This window comes from Schistocerca americana, chromosome 5 (genome assembly GCF_021461395.2).
Source record: "Schistocerca americana isolate TAMUIC-IGC-003095 chromosome 5, iqSchAmer2.1, whole genome shotgun sequence".
Lineage (NCBI taxonomy): Eukaryota > Metazoa > Arthropoda > Insecta > Orthoptera > Acrididae > Schistocerca > Schistocerca americana.
Window position 1 is genome coordinate 183,984,659 of NC_060123.1, and position 27,053 is coordinate 184,011,711.

The window sequence follows — 27,053 nt, forward strand, 5'->3', positions numbered from 1 at the left end:
CAGATAGGTAGGTTGCAGGCTCTCAGCTGGCCTCCTCCTAACCAACACACAGCCGTTAGGGGCACCAAGGTAGAACCAGCTTTTATCAGAAAACACAACAGACGTTCACCCTGCCCTCCAATTATACCACTGAAGTCAAGGAGGTCGTTTGGGGTCAGTGGAATGCACGCTACAAGGGCATCTGGCTCGGAGCTGCCCGTGAAGTAACCAATTTGTAACAGTTTGTTGTGTCACTGTGGTGCCAGCTACTGCTCAAATTCCTGTTGCAGAGACAGGCTGATGTGCCAGAGCCATGCGCCAAACATGATGGCCTTCCCTCTCGGTAGTGCCAAATGGCCGTCTGGCGTCCAGTCTTCTTGTGACCATATATTGATGTGACCAGTGCTACCAGCTGTCATGTACAGTGGCTACATTCCTGCCAAGTCACTCTGCAATATTGCAGAAGGAACATTCAGTTTCTCGTAGCTCTATTACACAACCTCGCTCAAACCCAGTGATGCATTGATAATGGCATCGGCATCTTTGTCGTCTTTAAAGCATTCTTGACTAACATCAGCTCACCACATCCAGTCTCAAAGGTAACTAACGCTCATGACCGTTACACCCCATTTTTAAAGCAGATTTGTTTACATCCGCATAGTGGTGTTATTAGTGCCACTCGTATGCCACTGGCTTGAAATTTAAATAGACACCCTCTTTCAGATGAAGAAACGCACCTGCCAACTTTAGTTTGGGATGCACAACTCCTTAGTATGTGTATGTGAATGACCTTCCACTCAATATTCAACAAGCAGAATTGGTACTTGTTGCAGACGATACTAGTGTTATAATAAATCCCATTAGATAGAAAGCAACAGAAGAGTTAGTAAATGATATTTTCAAAGAATTATTAAGTGGTTCTCTGAAAATGGACTGGCCCTAAATTTTGAAAGAAAAAAAGAAAAAAAAAAAAAAAACCTCTACATTCAGTTCTGCAGAACAAAGTCATACTAGCAATTGACGTAGCACATGAGCAGGTGTCAGTAAGTAGGGTAGAATGCTACAAATTTTTGGGCATACATATTGATTAAAACTAGAGCTAGAAGAAGCATTTACTGTGCCTCTCAAACAATTAAGTTCAGCTACTAATGCTCTTCATGCAATTGCTTATCTTGGAAACAAATGTATCAATCTCCTGGCATATTTACATATTTCCACTCAATAATGCCATACGGGATGATGTTCAGGGGTAACTCATCACATAGAAAGAAAATATTGGTCACACAAAAGTGAGCGGTAAGGATAATGTGTCGTGTAGATACTTCTTCAAGTAGGCATTTTAACTGTGCCGTCACTGTTCATATTTTCGCTAATGAAATTCATAGTAAATAATCCATCAAAATTTGAGAACACTAGCGGAGAAAAGATCTTTATTACCCATTGTTAAAGCTGTCAATGGGAGAGAGAGGGATTGAGTATGCAGGAAAAAAATGTTTTGATCATTTGCTCAGTAACATAAAATGTCAGACAGGTAGCAAAGCAAGTTGTCACTCTGATTTAAAATCATTTCTCCCGTACAGCTCTTTTATTCCATTGAGGAATTTCAACTGGTAGCCTGAAAAAAGAAAAACATTTCTTTTTAAGTTTAGTTGCATAAGTAGGAATAAAATAATAATGTGTTCATTAATGTTAGCATTGATCATGGTATGCATATTCTATAAACTGACTGTTATCACATCATTTCTTTAAAAAAAATCATTCAAATGATCTATGGAACATGTAACCAACTGACTAACTTAGCATCATCACACACACTTGAGATACGGCATATACTAGGCTACAGTGTCAGGTGAGTTACCTTTTTAACAGCACTGTTGTTCATAACAGTAGCCACAAAATGTTAATGTCATAAGCTCTTTAGCTGTTGCTACTGTAGGTGTACGTGTATTCATCAATTATATAATTGTACAATATTGACTAAAAAGAATACAGTAGATAATGTCTATAGTGGGCTTACCAGATGTATAAGTTATGACAGTAATAAAATGCAATAAATTAAAAACATGGCTAAAGTTAGATTGTGAAGAAGGAAATAGGTATGTGACAATAATTGTAATATCCTCTTGTGCCAAATTTTAGATTAAAATATAATGACATTCTTAAGAACAAGTTTACAGAGCTAACAGAATAATATAAAAATGATAAAATTAAGCAGGGAAAGGAGTCAAATGGATCAAACAACAGACTGTAGTAAGTAATGAGCGCCATCGCTTGGTGCGACCATCAAAATGCTGCGTAAGTGAGAAATTGTCTAAGGAACTGTACCAGTCAGTTAATATGATCAACTAGTTAATGATATATATTGTATAAATCGAGAAGGGACAAGTAAATACATGAGTGATGTGTTCAGCATAAGAAAACAAAGCAAATATGTAAAGCACTTTACACTATGTAAAGACAAAGGCAATAAATATCCAATAGAGGTGTTCAATGATTAAAGTAGAACACTGTCAAACAAAGCAAAGCATTGGGCACAAAATCATGCTGTCAACTAACAGTGTTGCTGGCCCTTGTTTCTTTTTTCTTTATAAATTTGAAGTTCATCTAAAAAGTTGCGACCACAGCCTTTTTGCACCCTGTGGAGAAAACACACTTTATTCTCAACGCTCCCTACAGTATTGTCACTTTCTGATGAGTGCAATCCTAAAGCAGTTTTGTTACGCAGTTGTGAATGCTCCGTAAACCTCAAGTTAAAAGACTGGCCAATTTGGCCGATATAATGTTTATCACAGTTACTACAATCAATCCTGTATACTCCAGAGGCATCAAATGTGTCATGTTTTACTCACAATTTATGGTGGTAACTTGAAAGCCACATCGAACATAAGATTTTCTGAAACATTTCTCTACTTGCTGGAACATTTTGTTGTGAAATTTCATTGAAACAGTTTTGATTCATTCTTTATTGGCTCTATTTTCTGGGTGAGTGTGCATCTGCTGCTGTGCAAATGCATGCTCACCAAGAAAATAGAACCCAGTAAAGAATGAACAAAAACCATTCCAGTGAAATCTTATGGAAAAAGGTCATAGCAAATAGAGAAATGATTCAGAAAATCTAATTAAACAAAGGAAGGCCGTCACAGTCAGGCACTATCCCCTGGATGTAGCAAACAGATTTCCTTTGCTGTCATCCCCCCCCCCTCCCCCCATAGCTTCCATCACCCCCAAGAGCCAGCTAAAATACACAATACCAGCCTGGACTGGAACAGCTGGACCATATCCTTCGTCAGGGCTTTGGTTATCCATCATCATGCACTGGAATGAGGGATGTCCTATCCAAGGTCCTTTCCATTCCTCCTAAAATGGTGTTCTATTGCTCACCTAACGTTCACAACATCCTAGTCCATCCCTATGCCAATCCAAGTCCATGCCGTAGGAATCATATCCTTGTGGAAGACCCAGTTGCAAGTCCTGCCCAATCTACCCATCCTGCAGTTCCTATTGCAGTCCTGTCACAGGTTTATCTTATCCCATTAAAGCACGGGCCATCTACATCTACAGGGTTACTCTGCTATTCACAATAAAGTGCCTGGCAGAGGGTTCAATGAGCCACCTTCAAGCTGTCTCTCTACCGTTCCACTCTCGAACGGCACACGGGAAAAACGAGCACTTAAATTTTTCTGTGCGAACCCTGATTTCTCTTGTTTCATTGTGATAATCATTTCTCCCTATGTAGGTGGGTGGCAACAGAATGTTTTCGCTGTCGGAGGAGAAAACTGGTAATCAAAATTTCATGAGAAGAATTGAAATTTCATGAGAAGAACCCATCACAATGAAAAACGCCTTTGTTTTAATGATTGCCACTCCAGTTCACGTATCAGGTCTGTGACACTATCTTCCCTATTTCACGATAATACAAAACGAGCTGCCCTTCTTTGTACTTTTTCGATGTCATCCGTCAGTCCCACCTGATGCGGATCCCACACCACGCAGCAATACTCCAGAATAGGGCAGACAAGCATGGTGTAAGCAGTATCTTTAGTAGACCTGTTGCACACTTTTAAGTGTTCAGCCATTGAATTGCAGTCTTTGGGTTGCTCTATCAACAATATTATCTATGTGATCATTCCAATTTAGGTTATTTGTAATTGTAATCCCTAAGTATTTAGTGGAATTTACAGCCTTCAGAGTTGTGTGACTTATCGCGTAATCAAAATTTGGCTGATTTCTTTTAGTTCTCATGTGAATAACTTCACACTTTTCCTTATTCAGGGTCAATTGCCACTTTTCGCACCATACAGATATCTAATCTAAATCATTTTACAAGTTGTTTTGATCATCTGATGATTTTACAAGACGGTAAATGACAGCACCATCTGCAAAAAATCTAAGACGGCTACTCAGATTGCCTCCTATGTTGTTAATATAGATTAGAAATAATAGAGGGCCTATAACACTTGCTTGGGGAACACCGGATATTACTTCTGTTTTACTCGATGACTTTCCACCTACTACTACCTTTCTGACAGGAAACCACAAATCCAGTCGCACAACTGAGGCGATACTCCGTAGGCACGCAGTTTGGTTAGAAGACGCTTGTGAGGAACGGTGTCGAAAGCCTTCTGGAAATCTAAAAATATGGAATCAATTTGACATCCCCTGTCGATGGCACTTATTACTTCACTAGTATAAAGAGCTAGTTGTGTTTCACAAGAATGATATTTTCTGAAACAATGCAGACTGTGTGTCAATAAATCGTTTTCTTCGAGGTATTTCGTAATGTTCGAATACAGTATATGTTTCCAAAACCCTACTGCAAATCAACGTTAGTGATAAAGGCCTGTAATTCAGCGGATTACTACTACTTCCCTTTTTGGGTATTGGTGTGACTTGAGCAATTTTCCAGTCTTTAGGTACGGATATTTCTGTGAGCGAGTGGTTGTATATAATTGCTAAATATGGAGCTATTTTATCAGCATACTCTGAGAGGACCCTGACAGGTATACAATCTGGCCCGGTGGCCTTGCCTTTATTAAGTGATTTAAGCTGCCCTTCATTACTTCTCAAAAGATACAACTGTTTGGTTATTTTACTGGTAGAAATGTGGAAATACTCTGCACTCAGTTGTTGGAAGCTTTAGAACTATTAGAAAATCCTATTATGCCATACCACCTTTCATTCAGAGTAGTGCCTATATTCTTGAAAACTGGTTAAAAAAGTAATTGGTTTCTTTCAATAATGAGCATGGGTATTTATGTGAGTGATTCTTCCTTCACTGGTAGCTGCTTTGCCTACCACAGCAGCTTAGGATATTTGTTTCTAGTGAGTGCCCAGGTTATGGATATTGAGCTCTCTTGGAGAAACATGGTGGATTCCAACCTTGCTTAAAAGCAATTATGGAAGAGTACACTTGTGGCTCACTAGAGATATCTAGGTTAAGTTTAATGATTTTAAGCTAGAAATTATGGTATGAGATGGGGGACAAAAATGACACAGTGAAAGAAATATGTTTGTGAGAAGATTAGTTTTTCATTCTCTCTTTTTTCTTTCTTCCCCATTTCTTCAAAAATTCCCTTTCTTTTCTGTGTCATTGATTAATGTGTCTGGATTTCATTAGTATGACTACACAATTAATAGATGCTACATTTTGCTTTTATTTTCAGAGCTGAAACAATCGAAAAGAGCATGATGCTCAGAACAAAAGCTATGAGAGAGAAAGACGAACTCAGAGAAATGAAGAAATACAGATATGCCTTAATCAGGGTTCGCTTTCCAGATGGAATACTCTTGCAGGTATGTCATATGAAACAATGGTAATTGTATGAGGATGTATACAAAAGAAAGATAGATTAACCGAAAATTTACCTAGTCCAGGCAACATAGTTGCTCTTGTGCATGAAGGGGTTCTGGAGAGAGGGAGCGGGATAAAAGTAGACTGTCAAGAAAATCATGTGGAGGAAAGGACATTGGGATTGTGTGAAAGTATGCAGTTAGTTTGAGGAAAGAGGGAATAATGATAGGAGGGAACTGGGGCAAGGACAATTATTGGCATGGAAACAGTGGAAATCAAGGTCAGAATGATTGCAAGACCAACTGATGCTTTGAAGGAATAGTATTCATCTCAGCAGTTTCAAGAAGTTGCTGTTGGAGGATATGCGAAGAATCCATAAGCCACAGATTTTAAAGGAGTAATTGAAGTTGACCATATTGTGCTGACAAGTGTCCCTTGCAACTGTTTTTTCAGATTGCCTTTGGTCGTAGATTGGACTTTGGCATTTGTGTGGGTAGAAAGCTGTTATAAGCATGGGATATGCTGTTCATTGTGGATGGAAATGGAAGATACAATAGGTGTTAGTTGCACTTAATTCTCACCAGGTATAGTATATTAACAATGTGTACGTATGAAAGTTGGGTTGAACGTGTTCTGTAAGCATTTTTTTAAAAGATTTATTTCATACTAAAACAACTAATCTCACTCACTTTACTTTCCACATTATGATGCTCCATTCAGTCTTCAGTTTTATTGCAGTACCTTATTTATATGCAATATCTATTATCTTTTGTGTTGTGTGAATTTACTTATGTAATCTTCATAGAACACTGAGTTCATTTTTTATTCAGACAAAACTGAATATAAATTTGTGAATTTGTCAGGTTCTAAGTGTAGGGGCAGAAAAGATTTATCTCCATATATTCATTCTACAAAACTGCCTTCAGAATTGTGGAACGGCTTTGTTGTTGTCCAGGTTCAATTTCATTGTTCTGTCAGGGACTTTCAGCATACAGAGCATCTGAATATTACACATGTGCAGTGAAAATTTTCATTTGCTGATTACATCCCTGAATTCGTAACATATCTGTTACAATCAAGTGTTATGAAAAGCTGTACTTATTCAATCTTAGGCTAAACAGTGAGTGTTAAATGTCTTCTTTCTGTAGCGAAGTTATAATGTTCAAGTACTTTGTTCATCACCATCTATTGTGGTGGTAGCAGTTCTCTTCACTCACACCATTGTCTTCTATTTAGATGTTTCTCATACTTGTCAGTGTCAGAATTTCATACCAAATAATGTCTAAAATGAAACTACATTCAACTTTTTCATTAAAATTGCATCAAATAATAATTATGTTGTATATGTATTACAATTGTAAAAGAGATTTAAATATTAGAAACACTGTGAAGTAGTCCTAAAAACATAACCACCAGGAACTAGTGACAATAACACTCCTTTTTACCAAGTTAATGATCAATTTTGATTCCTTATGAGGAGAACACTCTGTGTTGCTTATATGTTCAATCATTGTTGAGGACATCAAACTTGAATTCCGATTCATGCAGCAACCTCTTGAGCTAGAAAGCCAGTATGTACTCGAGCACTGCACATGTGTGCATTGGTGGGAACCTGGCCACGTACTGACAATTGCGGTTCCACATTAAAAATGTATTACTCTGCCATCTCTTGATGATACGCAATACTACCCAAGATCCTTGTCTGGAAGTGAGATAGTTGAAGAGATCAAACTACAAATTGCCTTGTGGAAAGAAACAAATTATAAAATGGTATGTGAAAATATTCAGAAGGCTGCTATAATTTTTAGTGCACAGTGCATTCACTGTTTATTAAGCCGTTTGTGAGTGGCTAACATTTTATAAATAGTGTGATATGTTCCAATGAATCTAGCTTCACTCATGAAGGTTTTTCAATCTCCATTATTGGTCAGAACACAACTGACATGTCATTGTGAACACGGCTTTCAGGCACACAGTGGCATAAACCTGTGGGCTGCAAATGAGGGAAGAGTGCTTTTGGGACTTACCTATTGCTGGACGTGTTGAATGTGCCCCAGTATTGTTAATTTCTTTTCAATACTTTGCCTAATTCATTAGAAAATATTCCGCTTGTTCTTCGGCGACAGCTAGGGTTTCAACATGATAGTGCACTGCACACTTTGGAATGAATGTGCATAACTATTTAAATGAAGCATTTCCAGAGAAATGGGTTGGTTGTGGAGGTCCAGTTTTCTGACCTCCATATTCCCCAGACCTTAATCAGCTATAGTTTTATGTCTGGGGACACTTAAAGGAAGAGGGTTATAGTACTCTACCCATGGATGTACATTCACATTCATGCCATTTCGGCAACGGTGGATGCAGGTGTGTTGTGAAGGGTCCAGCAGAGTATGATCCAGTGAGTGGCAAAGTGTTTGCAAATGCAGGATGGTCACTTTGAACATCATCTCGAAAGTGAACATTGCTAGTACGTGTATGTACCGGCTCTATGAAACTAAGGCTGGATGTCAGACGTACAGAATGGAATTATTGTGTGTAACATGATTTGCAGTCTAGTGTAGTGTACCTAATGTTGTTTGTACCTTATTGGATACAGACAGTGTTATCCACTATTATTTGGTAGTGGCATTATTTGTACCGTGGACAAAACAGAGTGGTTGTTTACACCTGTAAGATGTTTATGTTATGTCTTAATACTTACATGAAGGTAACAATAGCAGGAAGAAATACACAAGATACTGCGTTGTGGAGGTGTAAATTGGATGCAGTTTGATGCTTCAAGGGTCATTCCAAATGGAATCAACCAATAAAAAAATAAATTTCAACCCTGGTGGTTTAGAATTTTGTAATTTTTATCAGTTTATTCTATTTATCAGAATAAGATAAAATCCAAAACTAAATTTTTTTTGAACTTCTAGTTTTGGAATTATTAATTTTTAAAGCTCCCGAAACTGTGATTTTTGCCATGTTTGGAAACTTTAAAATGGCAATATCTCAAAAGGTATTTGATACACAGACATAAAATTTATACCATTTTATTCAGTTTATTGTAGTCTTTAAAACTGTGGGCTGCTTGACCAATTAATTAAAATCCTTTTTTCATTCCCAAACAAAAATGTTTAAAAATGTTAGTTTTACACTGATAATGTGTGTACCGAATTTCATAGTGGTATTCTAAAGTTAACATATGGGAATAAATTTTATTTTACTGCTGTTTGTATTCCGACTTATAACACTATTGGCAGTGCGTGCTACTTGTTTCCTAATAACTGAACTCTTATTCCTGTCGCAGGAAAGCCAAGTGTAACGCTACCGCGGAATGTTAAATGCCAAATATGACATAAACCTACAGTATAGCGTTACCCTCCGGGAGGAATTTTGAAATTGACCATGTGTTAACCTAATGGATAGAGGGTATCGAACATGAATTTCATACTATGGCAATTAGTAGAAAGCAGAAAGACTTTAATTTTGTAAGAAATGAAGGAAATAAAGTTCCCTCAAATGAAATAATGAACGGTCACCAACCTAATTAGACATAATAATGTGAAAACATTATTTTCAGTGGATTTAAATATACCCTTGCAAAAGGGACTTTCATAAATTCTTACTTAGTAAAGTGCAAAGAACACACACAACTACCAGGTGAAATGCACAGTGGATAGCAGTAGCTATTAATAGCATAGGTTAGCAATCACAGAAATGTAAAAGAGACTTTACTCTTGTTAACTATAATTACTACTTCAACCATTAATTAATTCAGCACAATATGTTCTCAATGAGATTAAGTGGCACCTAACAAGAGTTCAAGTTTGACTAACACATACACATCAGAAATGCAATATTTTAACTCTGTACTAAGATATTTCATTTTCACTCTACTGTGGAAATGTTCCAGATTTCAATAGCAAATACCGAATTGAAATTAACCTTTTCCTACTAGCAAAGATTAAAGTGGGGGCCCTTAAACTGTCCCTCCCTTTATAAGCAACTATGCACACACTTCAGAAACAACTTGCATCACATAAATGCAGAACTACAACCCCACTTAAGATTATTTAGCCCTTGGTGCTTTATAATAATTTACACTAGCAATATTTTTATTTAGCTTCGGAAATAAATTCAAGTTAAAGTAAAGTTTCAAATAGGTTTAGCATTATGTGCCTTTTTCATTACTTGAGAAGCAAGTGATTTTAATTATCAACATTTATTCGCTTTAGCACTAAACTTTGGCACAATCATAGTAGTAGCAGTTCAAAGCAAAATAAAGCTTTTTAACAAGTTTAAAATAATGTGCCTCTCTCTTTACCTATGAAACAAATGATTTAACTAGCAACTTTTGTATGCTTTAAAACTGAAACTTAGGCACATTTAAATAGAAACAAATTTGCATTTCTTCATGAACAGGATACTCTGTCTTTAGCACTTGAGTTCAAACTCAAATTTTGCAACACTTGAATTATTATTGCAAAAGCACACGCAAGCACACTGGTTCATACTGGCTACATATTTGTTTTCCAAAGTAGGTTGAGCAGTGGCGCAATAGAGACGGCAAGCACGTGGTGGCTATCAGGTCTCCTTCTGGCAGTTTTAAGCTATCTTTAATTCTTCCTGGTGACGTATTAATCATCTTTAGAGCCTTTCCACATGTGAGAGCACCATTTTTCAGCTGGAACCACATCCGAGGCCATACCATCATAGATTTGGTTTCAGAATGCCCCACTTGGCACCTGCGGTGTTGACTATGCCACTGACTGCCTAACGTTCTCTCTCTCTTGCCGCCCAGATTGACCGCCACTTGCACCTTTTCTCATACGCCAAGCCCCTTCCATAATGGAGGGGGTTCTCTATGTCTTATCTATTTGACATATAACAATTAACATAAATAATGTATGGGATAGTATGCATTTTCTATTTTATATAACTTTTAATTTACAGTAGTTGTTGTACATATTGGTAGAACAACAGTGTGTGTGTGTGTGTGTGTGTGTGTGTGTGTGTGTGTGTGTGTGTGTGTGTGTGTGTGCACGTACACACAGTCACTTCTGTTGACAGTAATTCACTTCAGTAGAGATGAATTGTTGAGATGAAATCAGCAAAGTAGTGGTGAAGGAATGAGGACCAGAGTGCTTTATGCATGTATAACGTTTTAAACACATGAGCTCAGGGGATATTAAGTGACTGAAAACTGCTGCATCATGATTTAAAATGCTTAATCATCCAATAAAATGTTGAAAGGCGCGTTGGAAAACAAACATGAAGTGGAATATTGTACTTGTCGTATTCAGGCATGAGTGGTTCAACATTTTATTGGGAAATGAAGCAGTTTAAATCATGACAAAGGCACATTTGTCAATTGAGGATGTTCAGTCAAAATGGTTCTCTTAATACTTCTATTAATCGGTTGTCGAAGCAGAGTGTGATCAAATATTAGCTTCATTCCAGTTGTTTGAATGGGGTAAAGTGTGCATAGTGTTCCAAAACAACTATTTCAAATTAATACAGGAGGTAAGGAACATCAAAACACACATATTTAGTTATGGTACATATGGGCCCTGATGGTAATTTCTGATGTTGGGGATGATTGAGATAGACCATTTGTTCAGCATTCTAATTACAGCAGTTCCATTCACAGGTAATGCTCAAATGTGTGACTGTTGGCCTTCATGCACGCAGTATATCGTCAGATCATTGTCGTGTCCATTCCAAATTTCCTGTCATGTCGACAGTGGTACCAGCAGCGACGGCAATTATAGTGATGAGGTCTCCTTCTGTTTCCACAATTGTTTCATACACCAACTGCTTCATATGCCTTCGGAGGAAGCAATCCAAACACTTGGTCAGGTGACCTGAGTGGCCAGGCCATAGGGCCACCTCAGCTGGTCCTTCAGTTCGCAAAAGTGGCTCACGGATGATTTCTCATAGCAATGTTGAAATAAGATGGTGCCCCATTGTGTTGAAAGAACATCCTTTGTCTAACATTCAGAGGTATGTCCTCCAGTAGTCCTGGCAACAAGTTCCATGAAGACATGGTATCACTATCTGTTGAGGCCGAATGGAAGAAGTGTGGTCCAACCAACCGATCACCATAGTTGACACAATGCAGTGATGCTTGCAAATGAGTTGGTGTGTTTCCAAACAGACCTCAGAGCCAGCCATCCGTGGAAAGAGCAGTTTTGAATGTCAGTACATGTTCCCAATCAGCAACACCGACACGACAGCTTCCATAGCACCCCTAACAAAATGTTCCCTAACATTACAAGTTGACTTCAGAGACCATATGTTCCTTATCTGAATATATTTGTTCTCTGTCTCTTATATTAAAGCGAAGAAATAGTTTCAGAGCACCTGTATGAGCCACCAGTCACTAATATGTGACAAATGATGAGCATGCAGTCTAAAAAAGGAGCTTGGCAAAAAGTTTTTATAGCCATAGCTGTCACTGGGAGACAGAAACATCATGCATTTATTCCTATGACCAAAGCTAAACGTAAAGCAAAGTAGATGACTTTTGTGCTATCCAGAGATGAAAAAGTAGAAGTAAACCTTTTATTTACACACCATTGTGGATCAACTCTTTATTTTTCATAACCAAGAAGACCAAATAAATTGACTCCAATAAAAGAAATTTCATACTTTGTACAGTAAATCTCTCAGCTGCCATTGGAAAAATTTACAGATTATCAGATGAGGAGCTGCAGAAAGCCTCAGATTGTATTGCAGAAGAATGTGTTGTTACGTCAGTTGTGTCATTATTGGATGAGAGAATTATGTTATATCATTTAAAAGAATACATAATTTTATACACTAAGAAGATTGTTAGTGGATCACTAACTTCTTCTTATCTTCTTATTGAAGAGGAGTAACAAATTTCACTTTGTAAGGCACTCAAATAATGCATTACTAAATAACAGCTACATCATTGTTTAATTAATATGATTGAAGGAGCTTGGCAGCAACTTGACTTGGAACAATGGTAGGTCTGCATATTATCCGTTCCCCATGTCATTGCCTTGTCTCACCCAGCTAATGACACAGCTCCGGCACATACAGAGTTCATGCTGCATGTTGTTGGCCATGCTGCGCGTAGTTACCGCAGCGTCAGAGCCTCGTTTTTAAATCTCATTTCTGTTAAACCTGTTGGTGAGACTAGGTTTTTCTAGATACACTTGACTTGGGATGAGGAATCTCATGCTAACCACCATATATTTTATAAACAATGTTACTCTCTGTATTACATCATCTCCTCAAACCTTGAGCATCTCTCACTATGTGTAATGCTTGCCTACAGCTTTTGTTTTCCTGAGATCTGCTGTGACTCTTTTAACTACTCCTTTTGTGATATTTGGGCCAATTCCATCCCTGTAACATTTCTCTAGTTGTAATTCACTCAACTAAACCACTTAATTTTGAATCTTGTAATTCTACATGAGGAGAACAATTTTTTTCCTAGTTTCAGCTCTTGATATTAGTTATAACTTGTTATTTATAATCAGTAATTATTATTGAATTTGCCTGCTTTTGTCCATCTGATTGGTACCTTTAACAGTAGTTAAATGTTACTTCATCTGTACTGTATGTTAAGTCACCTATGATACAGTGCTTGGAAGAAAGTCTTGTCTCCTCTTAAGCTCTGTGACAATCTTTTAATTCATTGTGAAACTGTTAAATTATGTATATGAAGTGAATGATTTTTATATTTTCAGGGGACATTCCATGTCTACGAAAAATTTGACGCTGTTCTTAACTTTGTTACTGAGAATTTGGTTCAAGATGACCAACCATTTATTCTCATAATGGCAAATGGTTGTCGTTTGAGCCATGAGGAAGCAAATCAGACATTAGTTGATCTGCGCCTTGTACCAGCTTCAGTTCTTATATTTTCTTGGGACACACAGGAAACAGAAGAAAAATCAGTTGACCAACAAGCAATGTATCTCAAACCTGAAGTCATGCTACTTGTACAAGCTGTATAATGATAGTTATGCTTCACAAATTTTTGTGAATCTGTTAAGTTTCATCCTTTGGTTGTGCATTGCTGCATTATTGCTGTCTCTTGTATAAATATTTATTATTTATTGCACTGATGGACTGTATATCTGAATATAACTGTGTATATAAATTTATAAACAAAATACGATAATTCTGTTAACAGCCTTCACCGATTACAAGAAATGGTATTTGCACTAGTGGTAACTTTTGCTTTCTTCTTGGAAAGGGAAACTTCAAGCTGTTCAGCTGCAGAGGGACGGCTGATATTAAAGGTTGAGAATGATCTGCAGTTAAGGCCTTCCTGAAGCAGGAAATGTTGAGTGTCTCGAACCTTGCGACCAAGTAAACGCTGTTGAAGCTCTTGGGCACTTAATTGTATGATGTTACTAATATGGTTGGGTAGTAAAACAAAACAAACAGCGAGGAGGTAACTAAAGTGACATTTTTATGGTGAATTGGGGCTGTTAATCAACACCACACAAGACTCTTGTTGCATTCCATACTGTTTTGTAAAGGAATCTTAGAGCACATGCCATATTAAAGCCAGTGTTTTGATTTCATATACTATGTACACAGAGTGTAACGTTGAATTATACATAAATTTTGTAAGCTGTCTGGCAAGCTATTTGAATGTGTACTCGCAATGGAATGGAAATAAAAGAGTAATGCTTGTTCTGCTGGAGGGAGACGACAATTTAAAATATTCAAACGATAAATCGAATGAATAATTACTTCAAAATTTGTTGGATCATATATTAGAGTATAAAACTGCAGTCACTGTTGCTTTATTGCAAATGCTCTAGTAGTGTAAGTTATAAAGTGAGAGGTGGATCTGGAGACAAAATAAAATATGGCTACTAGGAAATAAATTTTATGGGAGTGTGAGATGAGCTATATTTAAATGGACCTGGCAGCAGAGACCTGCCTTTTGTTTTGGGTCCTCAAAACATGAGTAGTTGTTCTACTATTACAGACAAATGATACAGTTGCTTTTGTAGGAGAGAATATTTCATTGTTTCATGAGGCAGGTATTAGGTGATTCTACTGTGGAATAAAATTCCAACTCGATACACAATTATAAGAATTTTCATTAAATGCAGGAACTTTCCGAACAACAGTGTCAATATCCACATTGTTAAACTGATATTTAAAAGTATTTTCTGAAATTAATACACAGCTAAGTTTGCACTGTTGGAAAATATAACCGGGTAGATTGAAAAAATCTGCTCACCACATGGCAAGAGAAACCCGATATAAAAGATATGGAAATGTGCAAGCTTTGGGGGGCCAGTGGGCTCCTCCTCCTGGCATAAGGGTTGAAAGGAAAGAAAGAGAGATTAAGGAAAAGGATTGCTCAGTGATAGATGGAAGATTTAGAACAGAGGTAGGATGAGTTACTTTTGAATATACCAGTAAAGTTCAAAGCAACAAAAATCAGTATCCACACAGCAGATTTAATTTAGCAGCATTAGGTATGCTGTCGAGAGCAGGCAATTAAAATTAAAAAGCCCCTACAGCCCAATCACATGAGCAATGTGTTTGTCGTTATGATAGGGTCATCAGTAAATACTAGTTTGTGGGGCATGTGCTATCTCAGTGTAACTTGTGAGCTGCACTGAAAATTTGATGCTCTAGAAATACTTAGTGCATGGCTAGTATTTCCATCCCAAGTACAATGTAGCCATATTGGCACTAAAGATCCTCCACTACATATGTAGTAGTATGGTGAAGAGTGAGATGATAAAACTGCTTTATAAAGCTCATGCTCATACTAGTGATTATTTATCACAGAACGCTGAGGGGTGCTGTATTTGTACAGCAGCCCAGAGGTACACTCAAACCTTCAACTGTGATAAGAGTTCATTCTGTTTTCTTGTTCCAAAGACCATCTACTAAGCGGCTAACAATCTATGAAATAGTCCAGGACTGCCATTAAAAATATTTTCTTAAAAAAACTGTCATGGTTACAAATTAGCCATTGAAATAGCCTGCTAACTTAGTCCTGGAGTAATGCACCAAAAGTATTCAATTCTGCCTCATTGCTGCATACAGAAAACTATGGCAAAAGGTGGGCACACACAACTGTACCTCCCATAAGGACACCTATACATGCCAATATCTCCTTGACCATAAATCCCATGGATTAAAATTACATAAGGTCTACTGACTGTAATGTCCAGTAGGACACAAATAAAATTTCTCATTTAGGGAGACAGACGTTAGTTGACAGTCTTTTTTTTTTCCTATTTGAGTTAATCATCTGTACAAGTGTTTGTCAAACTGCAGCCAGTGGGCGTCTTGTGGCCTGAGTCAAATATCTGAGTGGCCCGCAGTTCTGAGCCACATTTTGTAATATGCATCTAGCAAGTAACGCCAAATTCAAAACTGACAACTAATGTTTAGAACGTACAAGCATAGTTTTCTTCCTCATTCTCTGTAATAAAAATACTTAGAGATAGTAATATTTTAAGAAGTGCTTAATTTTAATTTGCGTTGTTGAGTTCAAGCCAGAGCTAAGTAAAGTTGGCAGCTTACCTCATGCGAGAGGGATAAGTAGCACAGCACTGTGGAGTTAAACGATTTGATGGGAATATTTGTGTGTGTGTGTGTGTGTGTGTGTGTGTGTGTGTGTGTGTTTTGTCTTCCAGTTCTGACTACTGATGGTCGTGTGCGACTTGACCTATCAGCTGCTACGGTATAAATTTTGATGTGGAGGAAACACGGATTTGTGAATGTTTGCATTAGAGAAACGGTTATTTTCAAATGTGGTATATATTTGTAGCAAGGAATATGAAATTAAATTAAGGCTGTTCTAGAACAACACAATGAGTAGAAGAAAAACAACATTTGAAACTTTTAGCAAACATACATGATTGTGTCTCATAATTGCATAATGCATTTAAATGTATAAGGGTGATCAAAACGTTTCCATTCAAGAGCCATACAGTCCAGAATCGGTACACCGAATCATCCCAACACTCCAGGTTGAAGAGACCCCATTTGGTAAAATGCTGTTTTCTGTTGCAAGAGGAAGTTTGTAATTGCCTGCTGCACATCTTCATCTGACAGGAATTGTTGACTCTTCTAGGCACATACTATCAACTCAGATGCAGACCGGGAATACACATTTTGTGCTGAGGGTGTGAATAAGAGACTGATGGCCTTAAAAAGTTTTGAAGAGACTAAACATATCAGCAGCAGCATCTAGTGGAGATTCTCTCATAAAATGTTCTGGAACTGGCTTCTTCCACTCTGTAAATATCCAAATGTTCACGGACACAGACATTTTTGCTTAAGACAGGTACATAGAATATAAAAACATTTTGTTTTCAATATACAGTTTCAAATTCTAGCAGTGGTAAGACAGACTCAAGAACATTTTATAGACATGTGATTGCTAAAATCTATGAACAGTGGTGGTAGCAATGCTTGCTGTTCTACAGGTAGGAAACGGCACAAATGGCATATTCTCGTCATCTTCACTTCCTCTCAACGCATATGCAGGTAACCATTGTGGGATAAAGAGGATCATTTAATATAAGTTGTTAGTTTTTGGCTAAGACATAGGAGACATGACAAATGGCGTAAACAACTGTGCATCCCCAATGAGTTGGGCACACTTCTGATTCAGGTGAACAATTGTAATGCAGGATGATTACAAATGATTAATGGGGTTTTGAGTGAATGTAACCTATTTCACAAACTATAACAAAAATCAATGACACACAATGAAACAGCAATTTTTGAAGTGTTCTGTGTCCACCTCTTTCAGCTACATGACAAACGTCTCTGATATTGGACTTTGACCCATACACTTTTGAGCATGTCCCCGTCACTGTTCATCAGCGCATCAATGATGCAACCCAGTGTTGTCGGTTAAGGTGGTACATAAACATTGTCTTCACTCATTCCCAAAGAAAAAAAAATCAAAAACTCAGGAGACTTGATGGGGTCACATGATGAGTTCCCAACCCACTAGTTAAGAAGTTCCTTATTCAGATGGTGATGCACTACTATACGCCAATGAACTGGAGCTTGGTCTTGTTGATATATGAAGTTTGGAATATCAATTTAGGAAGCAATCAAGTGTGCAACATGTGTAAACCCATTGCACTCATCACAAGTACCTCTGAGAAAAAAAGTTGAACTTACACATTTGGGTACTTGAAACAGCACAGAAGAATCTATCTCAATCTTACTGTAACATTAACTAATTCCGACCTGGTGTTTCCACTGTAACAATGTGAATATCACTTGATGTTTTATGTGGAAAGTTGCCTTATCACTGAACGTAAATTGGTGGGTAAATTTGTACTATTACATTGCTTCTTGGAACAGTTCATGAAATTCATATCTGACGGTGTGGTCACTTGGCTGTAACTGTGGTAGCAGCTCTATACTATATGGTTTCTGAAATTGGTTGCACAGATTCTTCCACAGGGTTGTGTACTGTCCACTTCATGACTTGTACACTGTGCAGATTTCTTTGGGCTAAGAAAGAATGCCTCTCAGACACACTCCATTGTTTCAACTGCAACATGTGATCCCCCGAAGGTGTATCCTTTACAGAGGCAACTTTGGTCCTAGAACCATTGATTCCACAGCAGGATGGGTTAGTGGCTGTATTGTATAAGGAACATAAGCTGCATGGCAGTCATGGATTTAGTGTTTCCATAATGCAATACACAAAATGCTTTTTGTTGATTAGTTGCCATTTTGCAAACTGGCCACCTGTAGAACCATAATGAAACCTGCAGTGACACAAACAAAGCTTTAAAATATTTTTTTTGTTCATTAGTCCAACGGGTGGGAATTATATATATGAAGCTTAGAGGTGTAAAATGCCTGGGCAGAAGTTGGGGAAAATGCCTAGGATAATTTCCTTTATGCATTTTAAAGAATAACTGATAAGCGACACTTATAAAAAAATTCAAGCTGATATTTTGTTTTGGAAAAAGTCTCTTGCAACACCGCTTCTTTAGTGATTGGGCAATCAAACTGAAAAAGTTGCTTGACAGTTAGGGGAGAGTTATTAGGGGAAATAAATTGGACAGTAAACATAATTTTTACATCTTCAATGTGGCCAATTCTTGTAGTAGTGCATAATAAAAAAGAAAACAATACTTATACTTAAAAGTAATTTTTGAAGGTAAATATAGTTTATATTAAGTAGCTAGCCTGTAGGTAGTATTTTTACTTATACTACACTAAAAAAAAAAAAAAAAAAAAAAAAAAAAAAAAAAAAAAACTCTGTTCTCCATCAGTTTCTTTATCTTCACAAGTTGAACAAGAATCATGAAGTTCCGACTATGCCTCAGATTCCCCTGAATCTGATTCCTGGGTTTCTTCCCAATTTGTGTTTGCTTGGACTGTTCAGTATTGGTTTTTCCTTGGGATCAACATGCTTACGTTTTGTTCCTGCTCCACTCATCAACCTCCAGTTGTAAGTAGCTTAGTTTTGCAGCTCTCTTTAATCTGAATTAGTTGGTTTTTTTTTTTTTTTTTTTTTTCTGTGGATCCACCCAAAAGTGCTGAAAGGACACACTATAGCAGCAGATGTAACTGATGTGCCCAGAATTTTTACAGCAACATCTGCCAGTTCACAAGTTCCTCTTAAACATCACCACCACAAAGAATTTACACAATGACTTACCTTCCCGAGGGTGAGGAGGTAAGGACTCACTCCTTCCCACACAAATTGTAGGGGCCAAATTCCTTGTTTTTCCCTATAATCAGCCAAGTTTTCTCTAACCTGAATAAAATTTAGTCCAGTGTTCTCTGCTGTGTCACAAAGCTTATTGCAACAAGCATCTCGATAGACTTCTATTTACTACCTCGTACTGCTGAATCAAAAAGATTACCTGCAAGGTGGGCATCGACACTTTATTATTAAATCCTTTTTATATTACTATTCTCATTTTAGATAAATAAAGGAACAGAATAAAAAACTGTAGTCTGTGTAAAATGTCGCTTCATTTGACAATCAAGAATTTTTCTTCCCCTCCTCCCCTCCCTCCTGCTCCCCCGAAAAAAGTAGTCTAACATTTAAGAATAACTTCATCAAGAAAAACATGCCAGCTGTTTAATACGTTCAGCAATAATGTTGCTACCAATAATCATTCTTCAATAAAATATTCAGAGATTTGACAGAAATCATAAAGTGTGTTAGAATTTTTTTTAAATACTGGCTTATCACTAAACAGCTGTCCAAGTGTGTGTGTGTGTGTGTGTGTGTGTGTGTGTGTGTGTGTGTAGAAATGGCAACATTATAAATGATTAGCTGCTGTCAGCAACAACATGTGTCGTTCCTTGGTACAAGTTGGAATGCCAGGTGAGAAAAAAAGGCTTCTCTCCTCTTTCCTTTTGTTCTTAGTAATAAAGCCAATGGATGACATATATGTAGATTTAAGTGTAAACATTCACTAATTTTATTCCATCCGTTATTTTAATTGATAAATTACACATTCTAGCAGTAAAAACTATAAAAAGTACTTTTTTATAAATACTCAGATTTTGGTCATTTAAAACTGTTTTGGGCAAATTCCTGAAAAATACCCATTTATAAATGTCCTGCCCACTGGGCATTTGCCCGACCCACGTCACTACGGAATTTATAAGATGTCAAAAAGTAATGAATCATTTTTAATAACCCTGAATTCTTTACCACTGTAGAGAAATCTAGCAGACTTTCACAGCAATACCACTTCTCACTCTACCTTGCAATAATACTAAAGCCATACAATGCCTACATGAACTTGTAATCATTTGATTTTTCACAATATGAGAGAAGGAAAGTTGCTACTCACCATATAGCGGAGATGCTGAGTCGCAATAGGCACAATAAAAGATTCACACAATCATAGCTTTCGGCCATTGAGGCCTTTGCAGCAGTACACACACACACACACGTGCAACTTGCACACACATCTGCAGTCTCAGAGAGCTGAAACTACACTGCGAGCAGCAGCACCAGTGCATGATGGGAGTGGCGACTGGGTGTGAGTAAGGAGGTGGCTGGCGCAGGGAGGGATAGTATGGTGGGAGTGGCAGACAGTGAAGTGTTGCAGTTTAGACGGAGGGTAGGAGAAAAGGTGCGGAGGGGGGAGAGGATAAGTCGCGGAAAGGAGATAAACGTAAAAGAAATTAACAGACTGGGTGTGGCGGTGGAATTACAGCTGTCTAGTGCTGGAATGGGAACCGGGAGGGGGCTGGATGGGTGAGGCCAGTGACTAACGAAGGTTGAGGCAAGGAGGGTTACGGGAATGTAGGATGTATTGCAGGGAAAGTTCCCACCTGCATAATTCAGAAAAGCTGATGTTGGTGGGAAGGATCCATATGGCACAGGCTGTGAAGCAGTCATTGAGATGAGGGGTACCATGTTTGGCAGCATGTTCAGCTACAGGATGGTCCACTTGTTTTTTGGTCACAATTTGTCAATGGCCATTCATGTGGATAGACAGCTTGTTGGTTGTCATGTCTACATAGAATGCAGCGCAGTGGTTGCAACTTACGTTGTAGATCACATGACTGGTTTCACATGTTGCCCTGCCTTTGATGTGATAGGTAATGTTAGTGACCGGACTGGAGTAGGTGGTGGTAGGAGGATGTATGGGACAGGTCTTGCATCTAGGCCTATTACAGGGGTATGAGCTATGAGGTAAGGGATTGGGAGCAGGGGTTGTGCAAGGATGGACAACTATATTGTGTAGGTTTGATGGATGGCAGAATACCACGGTAGGAGGGGTGGGAAGGACAGTGGGTAGGACATTTCTCATTTCAGGGCACGACGAGAGGTAATAATTATCCTCCCATCCTTGTACAAAAACAAATCTCCCGTGGCTTATCTTTCCACTCTCCCACCACCTCCCAAAGTCTCTCAGTTCGGCCACAGAGGAGCATTCCCCTCATAACTCAGTACCATCTGGGACTGGAGCAACTGAATTACATTCTCCACCAGGGTTTCGATTACCTCTCGTCGTGCCCTGAAATGAGAAATGTCCTACCCACTATCCTTCCCACCCCTCCAACCGCGGTATTCTGCCGTCCACCGAACCTACACAATATAGTTGTCCATCCTTACACAACCTCTGCTCCCAATCCCTTACCTCATGGCTCATACCCCTGTAATAGGCCTAGATGCAAGACCTGTCCCTTACATCCTCCTACCACCACCTACTCCAGTCCGGTCACTTAACATTACCTATCACATCAAAGGCAGGGCTACATGTCATGTGATCTACAAGGTAAGCTGCAACCACTGTGCTGCATTCTATGTAGGCATGACAAGCAACAAGCTGTCTGTCCGCATGAATGGCCACCGACAAACTGTGGCCAAAAAACAAGTGGACCATCCTGCAGCTGAACATGCTGCCAAACATGATACCCCTCATCCCAATGACTGCTTCACAGCCTGTGCCATATGGATCCTTCCCACCAACACCAGCTTTTGTGAATTGCGCAGGTGGGAACTCTCCCTGCAATACATCCTACATTCTTGTAACCCTCCTGGCCTCACCCATCCAGTCCCCTCCCTGTTCCCATTCCAGCACTACACAGCCGTCATTTCACCGTCACACCCAGTCTGTTAATTTCTTTTATATCTATTTTTATTTCTCTCCTTTCCGCTACTTACCCCCTGCCCCCTCCACACTTTCTCTCCTACCCTCCGTCTAAACTATAACACTTCACTGTCTGCCACTCCCACCATGCTATCCCTCCCCCTCCCCGTCCCAGCCTCCTCCTTACCCACACCCAGTCGCCACTCCCATCATGCACTGGTGCTGCTGCTTGCAGTGTAGTTTCAGCTCTCTGAGACTGCAGATGTGTGTGCAAGTTGTGCTTTGTGTGTGTGTGTGTGTGTGTGTGAATGAATCTTTTTATTGTGCCTATCACGACTCAGCACCTCCGCTATATGGTGAGTAGCAATTTTCCTTCTCTCGTATTGTTACATTCCATCCTGGATTTTCCATTGTTTGATTTTTCACAAATAGTTTTAAGTATAGCATGAAGTTGATGCCACAAGGAATAGAAACCACAAGATAAGACATGAAATCTATCTTGAGCACATGCCACAAGGTAACCTATGAGTAAAGCCACTGTTTGTCTGCATGAACTTGATCTACACAAAATAAACCTGCTATTTCTCTCAAACCTATGAACAAAATAAAAAGTTAAAAAATACTAAGTGGCAACAAAGTTGGGAAAATGAATATTCAGATTGAGTACGCAAACTTTTTTTTTTTTTTTAACCGTAAGTTGAAAAGAAGCTTTGATACTTTTGTGGCAATAATTTACTTAATACACCTTGTACTACATATACTTATTTTCCTCTCTTTTCTCCCTTCAGTATTTGTCCTGCATGTCTGCAGGGTCCGCTAAATGGGTCCGTTGTCTCCATTTTGCTCTATCGTGGGCTGCATCTGGGTGGATGTTGAAGCATTTAAGATCTTTCTGAGTCGTATCAGCCCAGTGTTGCTTAGGTAGTCCTTGGGGTCTACTGCCGACAACCTCAAGTGTGTAACCCGCCTTGGCAATATAGAGTCATCACATGCCCCAATCATTGAAACTGACTCTCCCGCATCTTGTCTTGGATCGGAGCAACACCAAGCTGTTTCCTAATGCTGTCATTAGAAACATGATCTAACTTAGTGAGGCCCGCTGTCCACCTTAGCATCTTCGTTTCCATTACACTTAGGTGGCATTCTGTCTCAACTGTAGTCTGTCAGCACACACAACCATACAAGGCAATTGGTCGGATGACTGTGTGATAGATTTTTGATTTCATCCTGTGGTCGCAAGTGACTCCGGTTGTTGTTCACCACTTCAACCAGGCCGCCTGAGTGCTGGTGTTGACCTCTTCGGTGAGTCTGCCAACGGTGATCGTGGAAGCAAGGTTCTTAAACTTACTCACACGAGTCAGATCTTCACCATTAATTATGATGGGTCCCATTTCATGTCTGTCTGATGTCATGTACTCGGTTTTCTTCAAATTAAGACGCAAACCGTGTTGAACCAACCGGTCGCTCCATTCTTGAGTTAGGCTCTGCAGATCAAGCTAGTTTTCTGCTGTCAGCATCATCTCGTCAGCAAAAAGTAGGATCCATGGTAATGGCCGGTGCAGGTCAGCTGTCACAGTGTCCATTGCGAGAATGCGCAATAGTGGTGATAATGCAGAACCTTGAGATTAGATTCAGTTTTTGTTCCATAGACCCAAAACATGAGATGATTCTCAAGGGTGTGGAACATGTCGAAAGTATGGCATAAAAACATAAAACATTTGAATAGAATACTTACTACCATGATCATTTGTCAGGAGATAGTCGAAAATAAGCTAATACAATGTATTAAACTGAGACAGCTAATATTTACAGAATTAACACACTGTTAGAATGAAACACTGTTATCCACTATTAATGAATTTAGGTAAATACCTAATCTTGACTGTTGTGATGATGTGTTGTCAAAACTGAAATCAAACAGATATTTTTACTTAAGCTGACTTAACAGTCCCTGTTAAGATATTCATCTATGGAGTAGAAGGAGTTGCCTATCAAAAAGTCTTTCAAACTCTGTTTAAACCGTGCTTTATCTGAAACCAAGTTTGATGGACGCTGACTGTGATGGGGAAGTCCTTGGATAGTTCTGAGGTTGTACAGACATAACTTCATGGCTGTGCATTAAGTAACTGCGCGCAGTTAATAAGCTGCTCTGGTACATTCTGCTGTCAAACTGCTAGCCAGATGAGACTGTGTGGCACCCGGTCAAAGGCCTTTTCAAGATCCAGGAATGTACTACACATACTCATAGTACATAATCAATTATTCATAATATAATAGAGATAGATAAAAAATCTATTCACCAAGTGGTGGCAGGTGCGTGCGTGCGCAAAGGATTGAACTATTACAAGCTTTCGGAGCCTTTGGTAGTTCTGAGGTTGTACAGACATAACTTCATGGCTGTGCATTAAGTAACTGCACGCAGTTAATAAGCTGCTCTGGTACATTCTGCTGTCAAAGTGCTAGCCAGATGAGACTGTGTGGCACCCGGTCAAAGGCCTTTTCAAGATCCAGGAATGTACTACACATACTCATATTACATAATCAATTATTCATAATATAATAGAGATAGATAAAAAATCTATTCACCAAGTGGTGGCAGGCGCGTGCGTGCGCACTCACACACACACACACACACACACACACACACACACACACACACACACACACACACACACAAACAAACAAAAACAAAGGATTGAACTATTACAAGCTTTCGGAGCCTTTGGTTGCTCCTCCACCTGGCAGAAAAGTTGAAGGGAAAGGAAGAGGGGTGAAGGAAAGGACTAGAGAGGTTAAGAGTAAGGAATACAGTTTAGAAAAGTCACCCAGAACCCCAGGCCAGGATAGACTTACCGGATGAGTAAGTCTCCCCTGACCTGGGGTTCTGGGTGACTTGTCCTTTTCCTTCAACCCTCTTCCTTCCCCATCAACTCTCCTGCCTTGAGAAGGAGCCACTGGCTCCAAAAGCTCGTAATCGTCAAATCCTGTTGTGTTCGTGTTCCCTGCTGCCACTTGGTGACTAGACTTTCTTTTCTCTGTTTATATTATATACTCATAGTAAGGTAGGCAAGTAGGTGCTATTTGGTGTGTACGTACTACATAACTACAGTCACATTACTTTCTTGCAATATAAAGTCTCTGTGCTTCATATGATGATTTACAGTCTCACATCAGATGTTTAAGATCTTTTTTGGTAATCTGGTTCACTCCCTGACCGCTTTACCTACAAATGAATAGCAACCACTGAATTTCAAAGTGTAGTACTTATGTGAATGATTTAGCTTAGTGTTGCCTGGATATTATGTCAACCTTCAAAGACATTTTGTTGTACTGCACCAGACAACTGACCTCACAAATTACTAAAACTAGCTACATTCTGAACACATCTTTATGTGTGAAAGTTCCATGTTGGGGTATGGTCAGTTGAGAGTGTACCCAGTAGCTTCCCTCAAACATTATTTTGCTTTGCCATATGAAATGCGGAATTGCCAGAAGATGATGGCTTTGGGCTAATATCTGTTACATGATCAATATCTTGAAGACTTTGCTCTGGCAATATGTTTATTTATACTCTCGTGGATTACAAACATTATTTAATGGTTATAACAACGAACGTAAAAAGAATTTCATGAAAATGTTTAAAAAAATGCTACAAGTCTGTAGCATGGGAAGCTTAGTCCCTGCAAATTGCAAACAACTTCGTATATACGCTGCAATGTTTGCTTATGGGAAAATTAATGCCAAAGAGAAAACAGATGATACTCATATTTTTATAGCAAACTGTCAATTTCTACTGAACGTTTGCCTACTGCCTTGAACTGCGATAATCTGACAGTGGTGGCTCGTGTTTTCTAGCCCTAAAAAAGGATAACCCCTTATGCGTGTTTGTTTTTCAACGTGGGTGATAATCAATTCTTGAAAAAGATAAAATGCAGCTTTCGATATGAATTAATATAGCGTTTCTCCCATCCAAATCTGATATGTACCGACTCATAAGTTGACATAACGAGAACCACATGTGCCCTACTGAACTCTACCGACAGTCTTACCAGGGATGTAAACGGGGTATCACAAGGCCGAAAATCATAGTGTGACACGACATCCAGTTTTACAGCACAGAAATGACATAACGTCGAATATTGTGAAAGTTAGCTACCATCGCAGATGTTTAGAAATGTGTAATGCAGGACTTCGAGCCAAAGATAATTTATGAAAATCGTTCATACGAAATGCGGTCGTCGAAGTTTCTAAATCTTAAAGACTCGTTAAATTGTGTATGTGAAACTACAAAATGAAACCCTCTGAAAAGCTCCCTGCAACTGAAATGTCATAATGAAACCGCAACTATCACAATACACAATGACGACACATAATGCCGTTCTGCTAATAACATAACAATAGCGCTATACCGAATAACGCGCAGGTTTGCCAATGTTGTAATAGTGTTGTGTGTGAACCATGTAACCAGCATCATATCTGTCCAAAAACATTGTAGGAATCGTCATGTAATTTGAAATTGACCCGGTAACCAAGAGCAAAGTCTGCGGAGGATTTCAGAGTGCATTCTAAAGCAGCTATGCAAAATAATGGATTTGTTTATCAGTGGACAGCAGACACCGTACGGAGTGTAGTGGGTATAGTAACATTTGTTGCCAATTTCCCAAACACTTAAAAATTAAATGATGTCAACTGTTGCAATGACTAATAAAGCAGTGCACGAACGATACTTGTCG

The 27,053-nt window shown here is 38.7% G+C and overlaps 2 protein-coding genes and 1 long non-coding RNA gene across 5 annotated transcripts in view; 2 read left to right on the forward strand and 1 right to left on the reverse strand.

Moving 5' to 3' along the window:
* The window catches only part of LOC124616690 (UBX domain-containing protein 6), a 63,596-nt gene extending 49,691 nt beyond the window's left edge, over positions 1 to 13,905 (forward strand). The window contains exons 8-9 of the mRNA XM_047145028.1: positions 5,643 to 5,772; positions 13,477 to 13,905. Coding sequence (XP_047000984.1) covers positions 5,643 to 5,772; positions 13,477 to 13,746 — 400 coding nt within the window. The 3' untranslated portion in view covers positions 13,747 to 13,905. The remainder of the gene's footprint in view (positions 1 to 5,642; positions 5,773 to 13,476) is intronic.
* Positions 1,381 to 26,692, reverse strand: LOC124616691. Of its 2 annotated transcripts, XR_006979864.1 has the most exons (3): positions 26,370 to 26,692; positions 19,416 to 19,623; positions 1,381 to 1,594 (listed from the first exon to the last, which is right to left on the reverse strand). It is a non-coding gene; the product is annotated as an uncharacterized LOC124616691 (long non-coding RNA). The 2 variants fall into 2 exon arrangements; XR_006979865.1 differs by lacking the exon at positions 19,416 to 19,623.
* Positions 26,669 to 27,053, forward strand: part of LOC124616689 (membralin) — a 495,400-nt gene continuing 495,015 nt past the window's right edge. The window contains exon 1 of one of the 2 annotated variants that reach the window (XM_047145027.1): positions 26,669 to 26,950. Coding sequence is in view for 1 of the 2 variants with exons in the window: in XM_047145025.1 (XP_047000981.1) it covers positions 26,897 to 26,954 (58 nt within the window). In the remaining variant the exon portion in view is untranslated. Of the gene's footprint in view, positions 26,955 to 27,053 lie in introns of both variants that reach the window. The other variant, XM_047145025.1, reaches the window with a different exon arrangement.